This window comes from Lagopus muta, chromosome 21 (genome assembly GCF_023343835.1).
Source record: "Lagopus muta isolate bLagMut1 chromosome 21, bLagMut1 primary, whole genome shotgun sequence".
NCBI lineage: Eukaryota > Metazoa > Chordata > Aves > Galliformes > Phasianidae > Lagopus > Lagopus muta.
Genome location: NC_064453.1, coordinates 6,058,872 through 6,078,154, shown reverse-complemented (window position 1 = coordinate 6,078,154; position 19,283 = coordinate 6,058,872). Strand labels below are relative to the sequence as shown.

At 53.7% G+C, this 19,283-nt stretch overlaps 3 protein-coding genes across 4 annotated transcripts; all 3 read left to right on the top strand.

Annotated features, from left to right (window-relative positions):
* Positions 1–3,471: 3,471 nt before the first annotated feature.
* Positions 3,472–5,529, top strand: C1QA (complement C1q A chain). The gene is made up of 3 exons (XM_048967627.1): positions 3,472–3,630; positions 4,307–4,478; positions 4,562–5,529. Exons 2-3 carry the CDS (start codon positions 4,316–4,318, stop codon positions 5,128–5,130), a joined length of 732 nt encoding a protein of 243 aa, XP_048823584.1. The 5' UTR covers positions 3,472–3,630; positions 4,307–4,315; the 3' UTR covers positions 5,131–5,529.
* Positions 5,530–6,116: 587 nt separating this feature from the next.
* C1QC (complement C1q C chain) lies at positions 6,117–7,836 on the top strand. 2 transcript variants are annotated; one of them, XM_048967932.1, is made up of 3 exons: positions 6,198–6,310; positions 6,881–7,070; positions 7,210–7,836. In XM_048967932.1, the coding sequence occupies exons 2-3, from the start codon at positions 6,890–6,892 to the stop codon at positions 7,764–7,766; spliced, it is 738 nt and encodes a 245-aa protein (XP_048823889.1). In that variant the 5' UTR covers positions 6,198–6,310; positions 6,881–6,889; the 3' UTR covers positions 7,767–7,836. The 2 variants fall into 2 exon arrangements, with proteins under 2 accessions (XP_048823891.1, XP_048823889.1); XM_048967934.1 differs by lacking the exon at positions 6,881–7,070 and having other exon boundaries at positions 6,117–6,310.
* Positions 7,837–9,179: 1,343 nt separating this feature from the next.
* On the top strand, positions 9,180–11,239 carry C1QB (complement C1q B chain). The gene is made up of 3 exons (XM_048967935.1): positions 9,180–9,272; positions 9,891–10,059; positions 10,538–11,239. The coding sequence occupies exons 2-3, from the start codon at positions 9,900–9,902 to the stop codon at positions 11,110–11,112; spliced, it is 735 nt and encodes a 244-aa protein (XP_048823892.1). The 5' UTR covers positions 9,180–9,272; positions 9,891–9,899; the 3' UTR covers positions 11,113–11,239.
* Positions 11,240–19,283: the final 8,044 nt, after the last annotated feature.

The following is a 19,283-nucleotide window of genomic DNA, read 5'->3' as shown; positions in this document are numbered from 1 at the left end:
TGGGACAGCAATTAACACATTTTAAACATGGAGTGTCAAGTGCCCACGTAGACTGATTTGCAGCTAGCATGTCAGGAAATCCTTCCAGGGCATCTGAACCACCCTGGCTTCTCGTTTCATCAATCAAAACACGGGATGGCCAAAGCCATCACATCTCACAGGGTGTTTATCTGGTGGTCAGCGGGGCTGGGCATCTGGGCAGCAAAAAAATCACCGCTGTCCAATGCGCCGGGTTCTTTATTCAGGCACCGTGAAACCATCAGTGACTGCAGACACACAGATGCTCCAAGCTGTCCCATCCCCACGGCTGTGGGTGGAAGCCCGGGGTGCCGATGGGTGTGCGCATACCTGACAGCTCTGATGATGTCCCACCTGCCTGCCTCTGTCACTGCCTCCCACACAGTGACAGGCGGGTGCTAGCTGCTTGATTTTCCTCCTCTGGCAGCTCCTGCCTGTCACTGCTCAGCACCGCAGGGGATCCCCAGCGGGAAGGCAGCAGGGGAACATCTCTCCCTGTTTGTCTGTTGTCAGACAGCTGGTGTGTGGTTGCCAGCACTGAGAAGACAGCAAGGAGGCTTTGCAGGGGTCATTTTTCTCCCATGAAGAGGTGCAAGGCTGGCACTGAGTTAAATTGCCCAGTATCACCAGACAGGAGAGCAAGAAGGAGGTGAAGGAGCCCGGGTGTCCCGAAAGGAGGAGGAAGGTTGCTCATCCAAAGGCTGAAATGGACGCCTTGATGTTCTGGGCGCTCACTTGGGGGCCCTGGATCCCCCTGGACTCAGGGCTGTTTGCTGTGGGGCTGGATTTGGGACCAGCCACGGCTCCTAAGAGCACCTACATCCCATACAGCTCCTCCCATAGGCACCCAGCTTCCCGTCTCCCTTGGGCACGGACCCGATTTACATCAGCTGGGCTTTCCCGCTGTCATCCTTGCCACCTCCAGCGCAGGGTTTGGCGGAGGAGCTCCGAGCCACAAAGTGACACCGAATGGCTGGGAGCGCACTGCCACCTGCCGGCACGCTGCCTGCGCTCCGCAGCCCCACGGACGCGAGGCGTCCCCCATCCCAACAGCAGCTCCCGGGAGATGCCGGAAATCCACGGCCAGGCCCTTAAGTTCAGCATTTAAGGGATGTCAAAGGACACGGGACAAAGGACGCGGGCACACCGAGACACGGCCATCCATCAAACCTGGGCGAAATGATGGAGTGCTCTCATTTGGGCTGTATATTAACAGAGGGTACTAGGGCAGAAATACAATTACTGTCCAGAAGCACCATTTTGAGGAAGGTAGGTCTTTTCAAGCTCACCTGTCATCTTTTCTTGACACGACTACAGGTCCAGTTGACAGAAGAACTGTGTTGATAGAATAAATTGGATTTTCTTCTGAGCATCTGATTTATTACAGGATTGACATTTTGATTAAAAGTGTGTATTATATTGCATTAAGAGGGCATGTGAATTAAAGACCAGCTCAGTGACAGATCTCCGAAGGTAACTATTAATGGAGATGTACTGATTAGCAAAGTTTTATGTGCAAGGGCCTCTGTGGTTCATTTTCAAATTGAATCAGGGGAGAGGAGAGGAGAGGAGAGGAGAGGAGAGGAGAGGAGAGGAGAGGAGAGGAGAGGAGAGGAGAGGAGAGGAGAGGAGAGGAGAGGAGAGGAGAGGAGAGGAGAGGAGAGGAGAGGAGAGGAGAGGAGAGGAGAGGAGAGGAGAGGAGAGGAGAGGAGAGGAGAGGAGAGGAGAAATAAAAAGTTCAGTTGGAAGGGACCTACAAAAACCATAGATTCTTCTCCCAGCCAAATGACCCAAGTACCCTCAGGCTCTTTGCATAGGTCACACTTTCCAGGCCTTCTACCAGCTTTACTGCCCTCCTCTGAACATGTTCACACTCACCTCCCAACCTGTGCCTGTGTCTGGCATTTCTCCATCCCAGGCACAGCACCCAGCATCTACCTTTGTTGAATTTCATGCCCAATCAATCTAGATCATCCTGCAACGCCTCTTGTCCCAATAGAGGGTCAACTGTACCTCCCATTTCAGTATCATCAATCAACTTGCTAAGGATGCATTCAACTCCTGCCTCCAAATCATTGATGAAGATGCTGAATAGGGCTATTCCTAGAGCTGAGCTGTGGAGAACACTGCTGTTGCTGCCAACAAGTTGTATCCCATCCACTGCATTTCTATGAGCCCTGTCATTGAGCTAATTCATTGCCCAACACAGCACGAATTTGTTTATCTCACAGCTAGCCAATTTGTCCAGAAGGATGCTATGAGGAACAGTGTCAAAGGCCTTGGTGAAATCCAGGAAGATTACACCCATCACCTTCCTCTTATTCACACCTTATCACAGAAGGAGGTCAAATTACTGCAGCAAGACTTTCCCCTTATGAAGCTATATGGATGGTGCCTGACATTAACTTTGTTATTAAATGATTTTCAATAGCACGTGGCCTTCACCATAATTTTTCCAGGTTCTGAGGTCAGGTTGAGGTCCATAATGCCCTGGATCTTCTCTTCTGTCTGGTTGGTGGTTGGGTATCATGTTGGTTTGCCTCTGGTCAGCACAGACATCCCCAGATTCCCAAGATCTTTGCTAACTGTTGAGAAGGGTCCAGCTCTTATTTCAGTTAATTCCTTCAGCACTCGGGGGTGAATCCCAACAGGCATCAGGGACTAAGGAACATTCTACAGGTACAACTGGTCCCATACAGCTTTGGCGACCTCAGATGGAAAGTCACTGCTCTCCCAGTCATGGTCTTCCAATTCTTAGGTCCAGGCAGCCCAAGATATATCATTAATACAAAAACTGAGGAAAAAAAGGCATAGAATGCCTCTGTCTCTTCACTACTTGTCAGGTGAACGTCTTCAGTTCAACGTTTTCCTTGGACCACCTACTTAAAAATGTCTCTTTTTTCTGGTCTGAACACACTGGCCAGTGTCAACTCAAGTTGGGCTTTGTCTTATTGTTTCCTCCCTGCTGCTCTGTACTTTCCCTGTGAAGCCAGACCTCGGTTCCAGAGGTCATATATTTTCCTTTTTTGCCCTTATTCCATGAGAAGTTCCCTTTTCATCCAAGTCAGTTTTCTGCCCCACTTTCTTGACTTGTGGCCCATTGGGATTGTGTCCTCCTGGGCTTTAAAAGGAAATTGTGACAGGAATTTGTACAGGCCTGGGTCAGGCCACATATATTTCCAGGGATTGCCCAGGTCTGGGTGGTGACTTTACCCCCAAGGGGACTGGGAGGCCATCAAGATAATGGCCCCCAAGCATGGTGGCTCTGAAACGAGGACACCGGGCACCCCACCACCTCACAGGGGTTGTCCCTCGCATGGCAGTGCCACCTCACACTGTGCCACACTGGGCCCACGTCTCTGTGCCTCCCTGTGCTGCAGGATTTCCCTCTGAGGGGTCAGTGCTTTTGCTGAGCAGGCTGTTCCCTGACAATTACTGGCACAGCCAGGGTTGAGCGCAGAAAAGGGAACCACGCAAGCAAGTGAAACTTGGCAGCTCTCTTCTGCAAACTCCGTGCATGCAATTCCATCCCCCCAGCCCTGCTCCCAAGGAAGAGCTGCCAGCAAACGGAGCAGCCAGCTCCGACAGCTCTGTTCTCAGCCCAGCAAGGAGGTAAGTCACCCTGAATAGGTGGGGATGTAGAGCTCTTCCAGAACCTCTCTCCAGCCCTTGCTGTCTGTCCCCTTTTACAAGTGTATGAAGTAGGAAAAGGGGGAGAAGATGATGCAGAGGGGCCAATCTGCTTTCAGTCCACCACGTGCAGGTCTGCTCCAGGCTCTTGATACACGTTCAGGATGTCCCTCCTCCCTCTCAGGTCTGTGTGCTGGGGATCTGCATCGCTCCTGCTCTTTTATTTCTTTCCTTCTCCACCCTTTCCTGTTTCTCTCTATTCTGCTGTATCTCTTTACACTCACTGAATGCATTTCATGTATTCACCCGCAAGATGTGCACCGGAGGTTTTATGCCCTGCTCCACGTCCCACAGCCCTACCATGGGCACCTCAGAGCTTTTCAGTAGCATTTCAGATTATGCAATGAAACAGCAATGTTATTTTCAACGCTGTGCGTGGCATCTGGCTACCTGAGTTAGGCAGCACATAGGTGGCATGGTAGGTCTGTGTCTGAGCACACACTTGTGTCTGCACATTGCACATGCCCACAGATCTGGAGGAAAGCACATATTTATGTTTGTATGTCTGTGTTCAAGCTGCACCCCCTGCTATGTGCACCATGTGCATGCTTGTTGTGTGCTCACCTCCACCCCCAACCCCCCCATGCTGTGCTTGCAGGGAGACACGATGCAGCTCAGCCTTTGGCTGGTGACCAGCTTCCTGGCAGCAGTGCTGGGCATGGAAATGCTAGAGGATGATGTGTGTCGGGCACCGAATGGCAAGGATGGCTTCCCAGGGATCCCCGGCCTTGATGGGAGGCCGGGGCAGAAGGGTGATGTGGGAGAGCCAGGTAAGGGCGAGCCCAGCGATGTGGGAATGCTGTGGGCATGCTGACCACGGCATGAATGGTGCCTCCCCACTGCCTCTCCCCAGGGAAATCAGCACCGAGGACGGGCATCCGAGGACCCAAAGGAGACAAAGGCGAATCGGGGCCTCCTGGCATCCCAGGGAACCAGGGCTACCACGGTCCACCGGGTCCTCCAGGACAGCCAGGGAAGCCGGGGCTCAAAGGGGCCAAGGGGAATGCCGGCAGCTTCCAGCAGCAGCAGCATCCTGCCTTCTCTGCCTCGCAGATGACGCCACCGTCCCGCGGCACCACAGTGGTGTTCGACAACATCATCACCAACGAGGAGAACTCCTACAGCCCCCAAACCGGGGAGTTCACCTGCAGCATCCCCGGGATTTACTACTTCGCCTACCAAGTGATCTCCAACGGAGACCTGTGCCTGAGCATCACCAAGAACTCGGAGCGCGTGGTCAGCTTCTGCGACAACAACAGCCGCAACATCCTGCAGGTGAACTCGGGCAGCAGCGTGCTGAGCCTGGCTGCGGGCGACCGGGTGTCTGTGAACACCATCCCAACAAAGGGCAACCTGATTTACCGTGGCACCGAGGCAGACAGCGTCTTCAGCGGCTTCATGCTGTACCCGCACTTGGGATGATGCACTGGCAGCCCCTTGATTTGTCAGCCCAGATCTGAGCTGCTTAGCACCTGTGCGTGTGTGTGCCTGCACGCGTTTGTGCCCTGCAAGGACGTGGGGTGGCCTGATAGGACAGCAAAAGGGATGGCCTCCAACTGAGCAGCGGAGGTCCCTGTTGCCTGCAGGAGCCAGGCAGCTCAGCCCAGTGCCTCCTGGAGGTCAAAGGCTCCCGGCCTCATGCTCAGACCTCGTGCTGGAGGGGATCACTGGTCTCCAGCTCTCTGTGTGAAATCACTGCGTGCCAACTGCTTTTGCGCCTCTAACCATTGTAAGCACATCCCTGGCACAAGGCCAGCATCGCCTCTCATGTCCTCCCCATCACTGCAAATAAACCTCTTTCCTGACAGCTGTTTGGGTTTTCTTTTCCTATCCACACACTTTTAGCAAACTAATGATGTCCTGAGTTGTCCAAAGCTGTCCAAGAAGGGAAGTGATCCCAGCTTGTTTCTGGCCAAGAATAGACCCCCAGCTGTGCAGGAGAGATCAGGGCATACAACTGAAACCTTCATTTACGAGGAGGAGCAGGGGAAGTTTCTGGGACTAGCCTGTATCTGTCCTTTCCCCACTTGAAGATACAACATCCTAACCTGGGATGCTGGCACCTGAGCACCAAGCAGGTGGAGAAGTCAGCCTCGAGGAGCAGCAGTCTTTTAATCACTAGCATCAGCTCCTGCTGCCCGTACAACAGCACCTCTCTCCCATCACAGCCCGGTGTTCTTGCACCAGCTCTTTGTTGCACAAGTTGTCCTGGCTCTGTGGAGGTGGTTTGAGGTTCTGCTCCTCACCCAAACTTGTTGTTCATCTGCTCAGAAATGAGATGAGGATAAGAAGGAAGGGAGGGAGGGTTTGTGGCACATTTCTTGCTTGTGGTTCACCCCACATCCATCCTCTCAGCCCCTGCTGCTGCAGTGGTGAATCCTGGCACGAGTGCAAGTCTTGCTGGATGACCAGGAAAGTGCTTGCTCAGAGAAAATGGCCAGGCAGGAGGATGTGAAACTCAGCTGGAGAGGCTGTGTGTCCCCATGGGGAGCTTTCCTAACTCTGCGACTTCCTTCAGGAGGGTGTTGCACTGTGTCGTTTGGAGCCAGCAGGCAGTGCTGGCAGCAGGTAGGGATCCACAGCGCTGGATCCTGTGCCAGAGGTAAGAGAAGCTGCAGGGCTCAGCTGTTTGGGGTGGGCTGCGTGGATGAGGGTCCTGCAGCATGGTGCAGTGCTGGGTGGGGTGAGAGGAGGAGGAGGTAGATGCACTGCCAGCACCCCAGCTGCACACATCTTCTGCCCCTGGGCCAAGCACTGCCATGGGAGTCCCTTGAATGATGGAGTCTTGATCTTGGTGGGCAGAGTCAGGAAAGTTAGGCTGCTGCTGGGGGAAGGGTGAGATCAGCTGGCTGCAGGGTGCAGCACTCTGCAGTGGGCTGCATATCTGCAGAGGGCTTGGGATGCTGAACCAAGAGAGCTTGGGGCTGGAAATGGGCACCACAGGGATTCATCAGTCTGTCTGGGGTTGACAGTGAGCTTCCACTCATCTGCCTCCATACCATCTGACAGTTTGTATAGGAAAACGATGTTGAAGGCACAGCCATCACAGCCAGGTGCTCCCGGCGCTGTGTCCCTCATAGCAAAATGCCTCCTTTGCCCCATGTCCTGAAAGCTGCCTTACTGTGGCCCCTCATCCCAGCACCTTTTACTTCTTTCCCTTTCCACGATCCAGAGCACCAAAATGGGGCAGAGTTTTAGGGAGCTCCTTCATCTTGCCCTCACCCTCCTACTTCTGCGTCTGGAATCTGCAGTGACCAGTGATCCCCCACACAACTGCTATGGGGCTCCAGGCCTGCCAGGCATCCCAGGTGTGCCAGGCAGGGATGGCCGGGATGGGCTGAAGGGAGCCAAAGGCGAGCCAGGTGAGTGAGCACTGAGCCTGCCTCAGTTGCAGGAGAGCAAAGTCACCACACTGTACAGACTGGGCGAGTGGGAAGGTGCTGGGGTGCTTCTCCCCATGTCCTTCCACTGTGGCTGACTCCACTTCCCATTGCCCTACAGGCATTCCAGCTATTCCTACTATGCAAGGTCCCAAGGGCATGAAGGGGGAGCCGGGCAGCCCAGGTTTGAGGGGCAAGATGGGCCCCATCGGTCCTGCTGGTCCCCCTGGAGACCAGGGGGTGATGGGTGCTCCTGGACAGCAGGGGCTTCCTGGCAGCTTCAAGAGGATGCACCAGTCAGCATTCTCAGTGACGAGACAGACTGGTGAGCACCCCATGAAGAACGTCCCTGTCATCTTCAACAACGTCATCACCAACACCAACAACGACTACAGCACCACTACAGGCAAGTTCACCAGCAAGATCTCCGGCCTCTACTACTTTGTCTACCACAGCTCAATGGAAAGGAACCTCTGCACCCTCCTATTCCAGGACAAGGTCAAGAAGGCCAGCTTCTGTGACCACAAGACCAACAGCATCCAGGTTACCTCTGGAGGAGTCCTCCTCCATCTGCAGGCTGGGAATCAGGTCTGGCTGGAGGTGAATGATTACAATGGCATGGTGGGCACTGGTGAATCTGACAGCATCTTCTCGGGGTTCCTGCTCTTCCCAGACTAGAGAAGCACCAGGGCTCACCAGCACACACAGCTCTGTCCCCTTCCCCGTCAATAAATCCTTCCCCAATGTGGCTGGCTGAGCATCTTTATTTTCACGACTCGCCTTTCTGCAGGTGAAGCCCATGTGTGGCCATATGGATGCGGCGTGCACATGAGCCTCTGTAGGTGTGAATTATGTCTGCTCAGCACCTGGACACCCCTGAGTCCTCTCTCCCATTCATAATCCCCATCTGCAGGGCCCCCACCTGCACCAAAAGCATCAGGGACTGTTCCCATGACCACACGCACACAGTGCCCACAGAAGGGGGTCTAAGAGTCCTCCAGGAAGGGGTTCTGATATTCCCTTTTCCATCCAACTGGATTCAGTATGGTTGACCACGAAACCTCGGGACACCCCCATGGACCCATTCTCATCAGGGACTCTACCCAAACAATTTCAGAGCACAGCCAGAGTGCTCCACCACCTCCAACTGCACAGAGCACAGGCAGCAGGGACAGAGCTTTTGTTGCTAGCTGGGAAGAAGTGGCCAAAGGGCGCCAGAGGATGCTGCATGATGGGTTACCATGGATGGGGAGAAAAAAACAGCCTGGGGCTGAACCCAAGGAACCCCCTCAAGGATGACCATTATTTTCTCATTGCCAAAGTGCAGAGTGGCCAGGTCTTGTTGGAGGGACTGGGTGGATGTGGCTTTGTGATAAAGCCCTGGGGTGCAAGGTTTGCTCTGTGGTATCTGCACCAGAAAGGGGCCATTCAGGGGAAAGGGCAGGGGATGCCCAAGAGCCAGACTGAAGGAGCTTATGGCTGTGGAGGCTGTAGAACCCGCCAAAACCCAACAGAGATTCCTCTTGTACAGTAGGAAGCAAGAGCTCATGTCCCCTGAATGTTCTGTGCTTCACTACCACAGGCATCAGCAGAAATTGGGATTGGAAATGCTCATATCTCAAGGTGAAATCATTTCCCATTCCCAGCCTGGGGTTCAATTCAAGATGATAAATGCTTAGGCCATGGCATGTCCTCCTGTCTGGTGGCATTTCCCAGCACAGCTGGTATGCACAGAGAAGCCTGAAGGATGCCAGCAAAGAGCACACACCTTTCTGCAGCACTCCTTTCTCCTTGAATTTGCACAGAGCTGATGGCAATACTCCTCAGAGCAAGCACAGAACAGCTGAGCAAAGCACAGAGACCCTGCAGGATAGGGCAGGCATCTCCCTGCTTCCCAGGACCAGAGCTGTGCACCTACGGGGCTGTGTGTTGCTGCTTCAGGTCTTCACATTCTGCTGAGCTGATAGCATTCATAAGGGATATGAAAGTGACACTGAAGAAAGGACTGGAGCTAAAGATACAAAAAGGGATGTGGCCAGATTCTTTCACAACTATCCTCGCAGCAAACTTCTGCTTCCCCTTAGGGTCATTTCCAAGCAGGACACCAGTGTGTCCCGCTCTATTTCCCATCCCATACAACAAGAAGCTGACAGTAGGAAGGCTGAGCCCAGCTCCCTCCTGCAGGTAGGAGCACATGGGGGACCTGGCAGCACCGGAGGGACAGTCACCCAATGCTGCTAGGGCTTCTTGGTGGCTGGGGCAGAACAGAAAGGGAGTGCTGGGCTGGGGATGAGGGGATCTCTGGTGGGACCCTGATAGCTTCTGCCCTACCTAGGAGAAGGAGGAGAAGGAAAGGGGGAATGAGGTGGGCCCAGAGGGGTGGTCAGGGATGAGCACCATTCTGAAAGATGCTGTCACAGTAGGGCTGGTTAGATACAGATATGATCCTGGGGTTAATCAGGCATGTGGCAGGACAAACAGGGAATTAACACAGATGTTAAGAGGGGATATCTGCAAAGGCTAAAGCTATTCCTCAGGCACGCCAGTGGGAAGCAAGAGCCTGAAACTGCTCTGGCAAAGTGATTTGGCTCTATGCTTTGCAGTGCATAAGATGAGGTCCCAAAAGTTCTGGTCCCTCCAAGACCACGAGGAGAGTGGATTTGGCCCTACAACAACATATTCTCCCTCCTTCATGGTATCACTCAGGAGGGCATCTTCTTTCAGAGCAGCATAGAGTGCTTCCCCATCCCTCCCACTGTCTGAAGCCATGCGGCACCTCAGCATCCTTCTGTGCTCCAGCAGGAAGACAAGATGCAGACTGTGTGGGTGGTGTTGATCTGCCTCACTGGAGGGCAGCTGGTGAGTGGCACGCTCTGCAAGACTTATGGCACCATCCCAGGCATCCCGGGGTCACCAGGCCAACCTGGCATCAATGGCAGAGATGGGGAGAATGGTCCAAAGGGCGAGCAAGGTAAGGAGGAAGTTATGGGTGTGGAAAACATCATCAGTGAGAGCAGGAAGAGGTGGTGCCAGGCAGATGGTTGGGGGAAAGCAATTCAGCACAAATCCCTTTACAACAGGTTCTTTGAGGTGTTATCAGGACACGGGGTGATACTCAGGGAACTAGATAAGATAAGAGGTAATGGCCTTAAGTTGTGCCAGGGGAGGTTCAGGTTGGATATCAGGCATCGGCACAGGCTTCCCAGGGAGGTGGTGGAGTCACTGTCCTTGGAGGTGTTCAAAAGCCATGGAGATGTGGCACTGAGGAATGTAGGGAGAAAAAAACACCGTAAAGGACCTGGAGAGGGCAAGAGAAGCCATGCCAGTTGAGTGAGGGGCTCTGCTATCCCACAACTCAGCACAGATATCTGAGGTTTACTTTCCATTGCCCCTCTGCAGATCCACTGGGCTTAGCTGCGGCCACAATCCCTCTTCGTCCTGTTTTCTAGGTCCTCCTGGACTCGTGGAGCACGAACAGGACATTGGTGAAAAGGGAGACCCAGGAGAGCCAGGATATCCTGGGAAGGTTGGCCCCAGGGGATCCCCAGGTTCAAAAGGGCTGCCGGGCCCCATGGGACCCCCTGGCCCCCAGGGAGACATCGGTGACTACAAGGTCACCCTCAAGTCTGCCTTCTCCGCTGCCAGGACCATCAGCATCTTCCCACGCCGGGAGCAGCCCATCCGCTTTGACCGCATCATCACCAACGAGAACAGACACTACGAGAACCGGTACGGCCGCTTCACCTGCCAGGTCCCCGGCGTTTATTACTTTACCTACCACGTCACATCCAAGGGCAACCTGTGCCTCCAAATGAAGAAGGGACGAGGTGGCAGCAGGGGTGAGAAAGTGGTGACGTTCTGCGACTACGTGCAGAGCAGCTACCAGGTCACCACGGGAGGCGTGGTGCTCAGGTTGGCAGTCAATGAGTCTGTCTGGTTGGAGCCGACAGAGAAGAACTCCGTCGTGGGGATCGAAGGGGCTGACAGCATCTTTTCTGGGTTCCTGATTTCCCCTGAGGTTTAGCTGCTGCCTGTACACTGGTGAGAGACTAAGAGTCTCTGACCCTTGGAATTACTCTTAGTTCCAGATTTGGTGTCCTAAGTGTGTTGTGTCCACATTAAATGACAGCTCCTTGTGCTGCCGCTGACTCCTAGAATTTGCCTCCTTCCTTATCTTTGAGCTCAGCCCTGGAGCTTTCCCACGCCTTGGGTACAGTGTGGGAGGAGGGAAGGGAGAGCAGCTCATTACAGAGGAACCCAGGGAAACTCCCAATCCAGGGCTGATGAGGACAAGTCCCTACCCAGCACTGTCCTTGCCTCTGGGAGCTGTCAGGCAGGTGGCACCAAGCTGAGGTGTGTGAAATGCACGTGGGATTCTTGGGATGCAGAAAAGGAGAGTTTTTGTAGGGTATGGGATTTTAAAGAGGTTGGGCGGAGGGGAGGGGGATAGGGGATCTCATGTGGGAGAAATGGGCCAGCATTTGACCCCCAGAATACTTGCATGGCGGTGTACACCCACCGACCTGAGCCCCATCAGGTCTGCAGGACACAAGGAAATGAGGAGCTGCCAATACACTGGAGGACAGGGCTGCCATTCAAAGAGACTGGGCAGGAGGGAGAAATGAGCTGCTAGAAACCTACTGACATTTAGCACAGACAAACACAAAGTCCTCCGTCTGGCATGGGATGACCCCATGCAGCAGGACAAGCAGCGGGTGGGATGAAGCTTTGCAGGGAAGGATCCGGGATGCTGATGGACAAGATGCTGAAATTTTCTGCCCTTCTACGTAATTGATACAATCCTTCTGGACTTTTGAAAAGGTCTTTGTCAGAGCCCCTTTTCAAAACTGTCTGGCCTAACACCAGCATCGGCCAAACGGTTCCTGGGGTCTTGGCTGTACCTAGAGAGGGTCAATGCAGAGAGCAGCTGTCTCTGAAGTGCAGCTCCGTGCTTATAGAGTGGGAAAACTGCTGCAGAGAGCAATACTTCCTCCCGTGGGTGTCAGTCTGCACAAGTCTAGCTCTCAGCAATGCCACCTCAGGAGTCTGCTTTATCCCTTCCCTTCCCTTCCCTTCCCTTCCCTTCCCTTCCCTTCCCTTCCCTTCCCCCTTTCCTTTTTCCTTCTCTTTTTTTTTTCTTTCTGTTTTGTTTGCTTTGTTCTGTTTCGGTCTTTTTGTCGTCTAATTTAAAAGCCACCACAGCTAAAATTGGTGAAGCAGCATCTCCTCGTGGCCAAGCCAGAGCTCACACCGCAGAGCTGCACCAGGTGGTGCTGTGGCCCTCATCTTTGGAGTCAGACCTCCACCGAGGTCCAGCATGTGCCCATGCAGTCACCAGGTGCTCAGAAGATATTGCCTAAAAGCTGAGGCAGGTGAGGATTTTAGGAGATTTCAGAGCCAGGCTTGTTAGATATTTGCTTTGCCAAGCAGCAGTGGGAAGCTTTGCCCTTTCAGTACTGGAGCTTATATGGATTTGGTGAGCTGAAGGGGGGGGGAGTGGTAACCTGGAGCAGGGTGCTGTGCAACATGCTGAGTGCCTATCAGTATTCATGGAAAGTGAAGCTAAACTAGAGATCAAAGCACATCAGAGTGTGTTTAGAGTGGGAGTCATGGCTGCGCTGTAAGAATAAGCCAGGGATGCCAGTCCTGCACTCTTGTTGGGTGTCTAACATCCTTCACAAACACTTTCACAGGTGTTGATTCATTTATCTTGAACCCAGTCGGGCCCTCCTGAAAAGCCCCAAAGCATTTCCTTCCCCTTGGCCTCCCAGAGCCAAGACAATGGATGCAGCATCCCTGGAGGCGCCCAAGGCCAGGTTGGATGGCAGTCTGATCTCATGGGGGGCAAACAACCCACAGCAGGGAGTTGGAACTGGGTGGGCTTTAAGGTTCCTTCCAACCTAAGCCATTCTACGATTCTATGAAAGTCAGTGATGCCAAGCTGGTGGCTTCCCTTCCCCAGATCGAACATGTGGGGAACCCTGCACAGGATCAGCCCTGCCTGTATGGCTGTGATGTTGGCTGACTTCAGGCAGAGGTGTTACTGGGGAGGCTCACCAGAAGGGACACAGAAAAACCAACTCCCATTAGGTGGGATGGAGGCCCATGCAGTCATTTCATCGCCAGCAGGGCAGGACCCCGGCAGAAGCCTGCAGCTGGACTTTGTGGGGCTCAGATTCAGGTCTGCTGGGTGCAGGACAAGGACTTGCAGCCTCAGTGTTTCTCCTGCAGGGAATGGATGCAGCGCTCAGCCATCTGAGACAGGAAAGCGAGGATGCACAACAACTTCCATTCCATATCTCACCTTGGGGTATCAGACGAGTTTGTTTCCCTGGGCCTACTCAGGCTTTTATTTTTTAATTCAAATGAGATTTTGCCTGGAACAACACACACTGGCTTACCTTCCCTTTTCCCATTCCCTCTGTATGAGCTGGCAGCTGTGGAGGGCCGGACACCAAGGGGTTAAGCCCTGCCTCCTTATGAGGAACAGCCTTCGCAGAGCTGCAGAAAGGCTCTTTCTTTCCCCAGCAGATCTCTGGGAATGAAAAGTCTGTGTTCCAGATATTAAATTACTCATAAAATAGTCGTCCTGTCCCCGAGGCTGCTCAGCAGCCCCCAGCCCCCGCCGCCCGCGCTGCCGGGCCGCTGATGTGCATCTGCATGTCACCTCCTGCTACAAGGTCAATCTCTCCAATTTAAAGCAGCAACGTCGGAAAGCAAACCAGATTTCAGCCAGAATTAGCTTCAAATGGAGCATTCAGGGCACCGGCACTGGGGTGGGAGAGCAGGATGGGAGGGACCGGAGCACAGCCATGGGGTGATGGGACGAGGCTTACAAGGCCCTGTGGCATGGCGGCTGGTTGGGGAGGATGCTTAGCAGACAGGGAACGAGGTGGGAAGGCTTCATGCATCCTCTTGGCTTGCAGCAGGGACCTCAGTGCTGGTTGCTTTGCTGCAGCCCCAAAGCAGGCCTGGCTGACCTGCAGATTGGAGCTAGGCCCAGGTTTCTATAGGGATGCACAGGGACAGGTGCTTCAGCCCTTGTTTTGCAGAATGCGCCGGGAGCGTGAGCTGTGAGCTCAGCTCTGTGAGGCTGTGAGAGAAGACTCGAGTCCCATCCTTGCCTTTACACCACCATGAGTCTGGAGGTGAGTGCTTGCGTGCATTAACGCCCAGCAAATGTAACAGGCACTTGCAGCAAAATGCAAGCCACACAAATAAAGGGGCTGTGAGAAAGAAGGGACAGACAGAGAGGGAGATAATTTCCAGCTAAAAAAAGGGAGATTTAGACTGGGTGTAAGGAAAAAGTTTCTTACAATAAGGGTGGTGAGGCACTGGCACAGGTTGCCCAAAGAGGTGCTGGTGCCCCATCCCTGCAGACACCCAAGGTCAGGCTGGAAGCTCTGAGCACTGATGGAGCTGTGGGTGTCCCTGCTCAGTACAGGGGGTTGGACCTGATGGCCTTTAAGGGTCCCTTCCAACTCAAACCATTCTATAACTCTGTAAAAACAACACGTTTTCAGCAATGCATGACCAGGCTGAGAGATCTACACTGAGACAGATCAGTCCAGTGTTCATCTGCTCACCCCCCACTGCCCTAAATCTTGCACGTACACGCAGAGAAAAAAATCATGCAAGGCAGCAAGGAGCTGCGTTGTGAGATGCTGCCATGTGCGGTCTCGTGAGGGCTGCAAAGACGCAGGAAGGTCCCCAGGGAAATGTGTGCAGCACACACGGGCACATACCTGAAATACCCATCTGGTTTTTTAATAGGAATTATCTGCAAGGCTGCAGTTCTGTCTGACTCAGGGCTGAGGGCTGCAGAACAGCCCACAGGCTGAGCGAGAGGAACGCAGCCCCCAGGGCTGAATGCTGCTGCCCAGCACTCCCTCTGTTCCCATTATGTGCCAGGAGAGCTTTTGTCTGGGGATACTGGCATGTGCAGTCACCAAGGAGACGGAGCAGCCGCAGGTCATCAGCACGCTTCCAGACGAGCTGGGAGGGACACACGTTCCTGAATTCGGCTGCATGCCTGCCTGACCAGCAAGGGAATCCCCAGCACCCTCCGAGACCTGGTTTCTGCTCCCACAATGATCTCTGAGTTATCACCGTCCTGCTGATGCCTCCAGCCCTGTGCGGAGCAGCACGATCCCTCGAGACGCAGGAGGGACTGCACTGAATCACAGAATGGTTGGGTTGGGAGGAATCTTAAAGATCACCCAGTTCCAACACCTGCCATGGGCTGGGTGCCCACCACCAGCCCAGGCTGCCCAGCGCCCATCAGTGGCCTTGCATAGCTCCAGGGGCACCCAGAGCTCTGGGCAGCAGTGCCAGGGCCTCACTACCTCTGAGCAAAGAATTTTGTCCTAACATTAAGCCTAAATCTCCATTCTTTCAGTTTAAAACCATTTCCCCATGTCCTATCGCTGTCAGATTGTGTAAAAAGTCAGTCTCCCTCCTGCCTGTAAGCTCCCCTCAAGTACTGGAAGGAGGCAGTGAGGTCCCCCCAGAATCTTTCTGCCTCAATTTCCAGCCTCACCCCTTCTTCATTTTACATTTTTTTTTCCTAGTAAAATGCATCACAGGAACATCAGAAGTGTCTGAATATTTTGTGCTTATGACCCCAAGGATCTCAACCAGAGCATTCATGCACCCTGAGCCCAGGCAGGCAGATGCATCCCCCATTTATTATTAACACATTTTGCTCTTTGTGACTCTGAGTTTAATTTAGTTTTTCAAGGCAGCTTGTGTTGCTCTGGGTTTTGCTCCTATTTCTCCTCCCAGAGTTAAAATGTCTAATAACTCCTATTTTCCCAAGTTGCACTTTTGTCTTAAATGTCCAAAGTCTTCCTTTGACGTTTTGCTGCAACATCACTTGTGCTAGGAGTGCTCAGAGAGGCTCCGAAGTAAAGGTCAGAGGAGACAGGCAGTGGCCCCAAGGTTTCCTCCAGCAATTTGCAGCCACAAAAGATCAACAGCCAGGAAAAGATACTGGGTTCAGCTGCAAGGCTGCCTGCTCGTGGCGTGGCACAACCGCTTGGCACAGCCTCACAGCACAGCTTGAGGGCTTGGGCAGAAGGTACAGATGCTCTGCCTTGTGAAGAACCGACAGATAAAATGGCACAGGCTGCCCAGGGAGCCTGGGAGTCACCATCCCTGGAGGTGTTCAAGAAGAGGGTGGATGTGGCACTGAGGGACGTGGTCTGGAGCGGTTGATGGTTGGACTGGATGATATTAAGAGATCGTTCCAACCTTAATGATTGCTCCACAGAGTGGATTTTCCAATGGCTGTAGAGTCACAAAATTGTAGAATGGTTTTGTTTGGAAGGGATCTTAAAGATCATTGAGTTCCAACCCCTTGTTATGTGCTGGTTGCCCCCAACCAGATCAGACCACCCAGGGCCCCCCTGGCCTTGTGCACCTCCATTGCATGGGGCACCCATACAATGAGTCTAGTACGATATCGAGATTCCTGCTGTCACCTTAACACAGTTTGGTTAAAAAGTGGGTGGCCCAGGCTGTTACTTAGTGCCCCCAGCCACCCCCAGCCAGGGGGCCAGTATCCCTGGACATCATCCTCTGGCTCAGGAAGAGCAATCTCTGTACCATCAGCATTTCCATGTCCCACAGGACACGAGCAGTGAGCCCTGCCAGGACCATGCATGCTTGGAGCCCTGTTAGCTTGGGCAAGGTGCCCTGTGAGCACCTCCTTGTCCCTGGGGGTGTTCAAGAACCATGGACACATGGCACTGAAGGAGGTGGTCAGTGGGCACGGCGGGGATGGATTGGGGATGGGCTTGGTGATCTCAGAGTTCTTTTCCAACCTCGATGATTCTATGATCCTACAATTCTGGCACCCTTGCAGCCACATTCTGGGGTGCACGTTCACTTTGCTTCTTGCTGCTGCGAGTGTTTCTCTGCTCAGTGAGACACGGTGTGTGCATTGCCCTTGACTGGGAATTTTCCTGCTGTAGATGCCATAGACCTCTTTGAGCTGCTGGCAAGCAACCAAGGGGGCATGTTTGAGCTCAGAGCGGAGCGAGAACGGCTGCACATTTGTGCATATTTCCCCTTCCAGCCCAGACATACACTTCAGGGCCCTGTTCCATGCCCTGAAAACACAGACGGGGGCTGTGCATGTTTCGGGGTGGACTGTTTGACATCCCTCAGCTGCTGGGGCCATTGTGCTGCTTGTTTTTGCCTCCCCGCTAATCGGGGGCTGTCTGCTCTGTAAAAGGCCGGAATACAAAGGGCAAAATGCCGCAGCAGGAGATGACCGTGCTTGAGCCAGGAAAATCCAGCCGACATTTTCTTTCTTCCTCGGTTTTACCACTAGATGTCATAGGAAAGGCAACGATGTTCTCCAGCCCCTCGTCCCCCCACCTCTGCCTCGGTGGCCTTCGGAGCGCTTTGTCTGGCAGAAAGAGCCCCTGGAGAACCCAACGCCTGGGATTCGGGGTTTCAATGGGCATTGAAATGCAACTGAAACCTTTTTCCCAGCGCCTGGCTAAGCCGCCCGCGCGGACCCTCCCGGGAGGGAGCCGCACGTCACCCTTTCTCAAAAAGACAGCGCCGTCACGCCGGGACCCGCTGCACCTACAGCAATATGGTCCCTTCAGACGAGTCGCACAAACAAGGCCTTTATAGGCACTTTCTTTTCTTCTGGAGTGGAAGGGAGAGAGCTGGGGGAGAACTCGGAGGCGTCCCACCACAGCGGAGCAGCAGACAAAGGCGCGTAATGAAAGGGGCACCAGCAAATCCTCTTACAGGGCCTTCGTTTGGTGCACATTCACAGCCTCGGCCCCATCTGCTGGGGGGGGATCCCCAAAGGCGGGGGGGAGAGGGGCTCTCCCTGCCCTGCGCCGCCAAAGCAAGCAAAGTGCATTCAGGGAGTGAGAAAGGGATGAAAAGGAAGAAAAAGGCCGTGCCATGCCGCTGCAGAGCGCGTGGTCAATGCAGCTCTGTGATGCCACAGTGGGAGCGGGGAGGGGGCTGCAGCTGGGGGAAGGGAGGCAGCTCCTGGGGGCTGTGCAGGCACTGCTGCGGACCTGGGGTTGAAATGGGAGCATGGAGACCCTTCTTGTGGGCAGCGGGCAGTGCCAGGGCACAAGAGCCTCCAGCCACCCTGCAGGACCCTCTGTGACCCTAACAGTGCCTCCACGAGCCTGATGGTGCTTTGGCATTGCTGGGCTGGGGGTGAAGCTGCAGGTTGTCACTTGGCCCTGTGGGGAGTCAACGTCTTCACGATGGTACCTCGTCCCACAGGTGTTGGGGCACCACGACCCTGCAGGAGTGGTGGGTGCACAACTCAAAGGAAATGAAGGATGCTGGTGGGGCTCTGTGCAGGTGCAGCGATATCCCACATCACGCAATGAGGGCACTTTTGCCACACGGGTCTTGGTGCTGTCGAGCATTGGTGAGTGGGTATGGCAGGGATGGGACGATGGTTGGACTCGGTGATCGTGGAGGTCTTCTCCACCTTTGGTGATTCTGCAATTCTATGATTTTGTACAGATGAGGTCAGAAGGGCTGCATCTATCAGCCTTCTCACCATCACTGTGTGAAGATGTTTCCTCAAAGCCAGCAGTTGTCAGGAACTGCGGGACCTCAGCAGAAGGTGAGCAGCAGCATCAAGAGCACTCATGTAGAGTAAGGAAATCCCCGTGTCTGTCAAGGGATTCTAGTTCATTGGGGTTTTCAGCTCCTAAGAAGACCAGACAAAGCTAACAGGACTGTGTTTCTCTATGAGACAGGGGAAAGCCAGGGATGCCTTTAGTGCAGCCTGTAGAAACCATCTGTCCCTCCCCGGAAACAGATGAGGAAGGTGACTCAGTAAACGGCACACGATAATAGAGTGATACCCAATTGTGGATGCTGCAGGACATCAAATGTGCCATCTCCCGTGAGTTCACACTCACTGGACCTTCTTTTTCCTGTCCACCCTGCGTTCTCAGCTCTCTTTGCATTGTGAATGGATGAGTACAAGAATGTGTCTGACTGGGTCAGACCAGACCAGGACGTGATGTTCCCTCTCATATGGTCTGATTTAATTTCTGCAGATAAGGCAGCTTGTGTCTCTTTTCTAGCCTGGCGTCGGTCCAGTCCAGGGAGTGGTCCTTCCTCTTTGGTGGCCTGAAGCCAGTGCTCCAGGAGCCCTTCCAACTCCATCGTGATGCAGTTGGGTCATGCACTGAG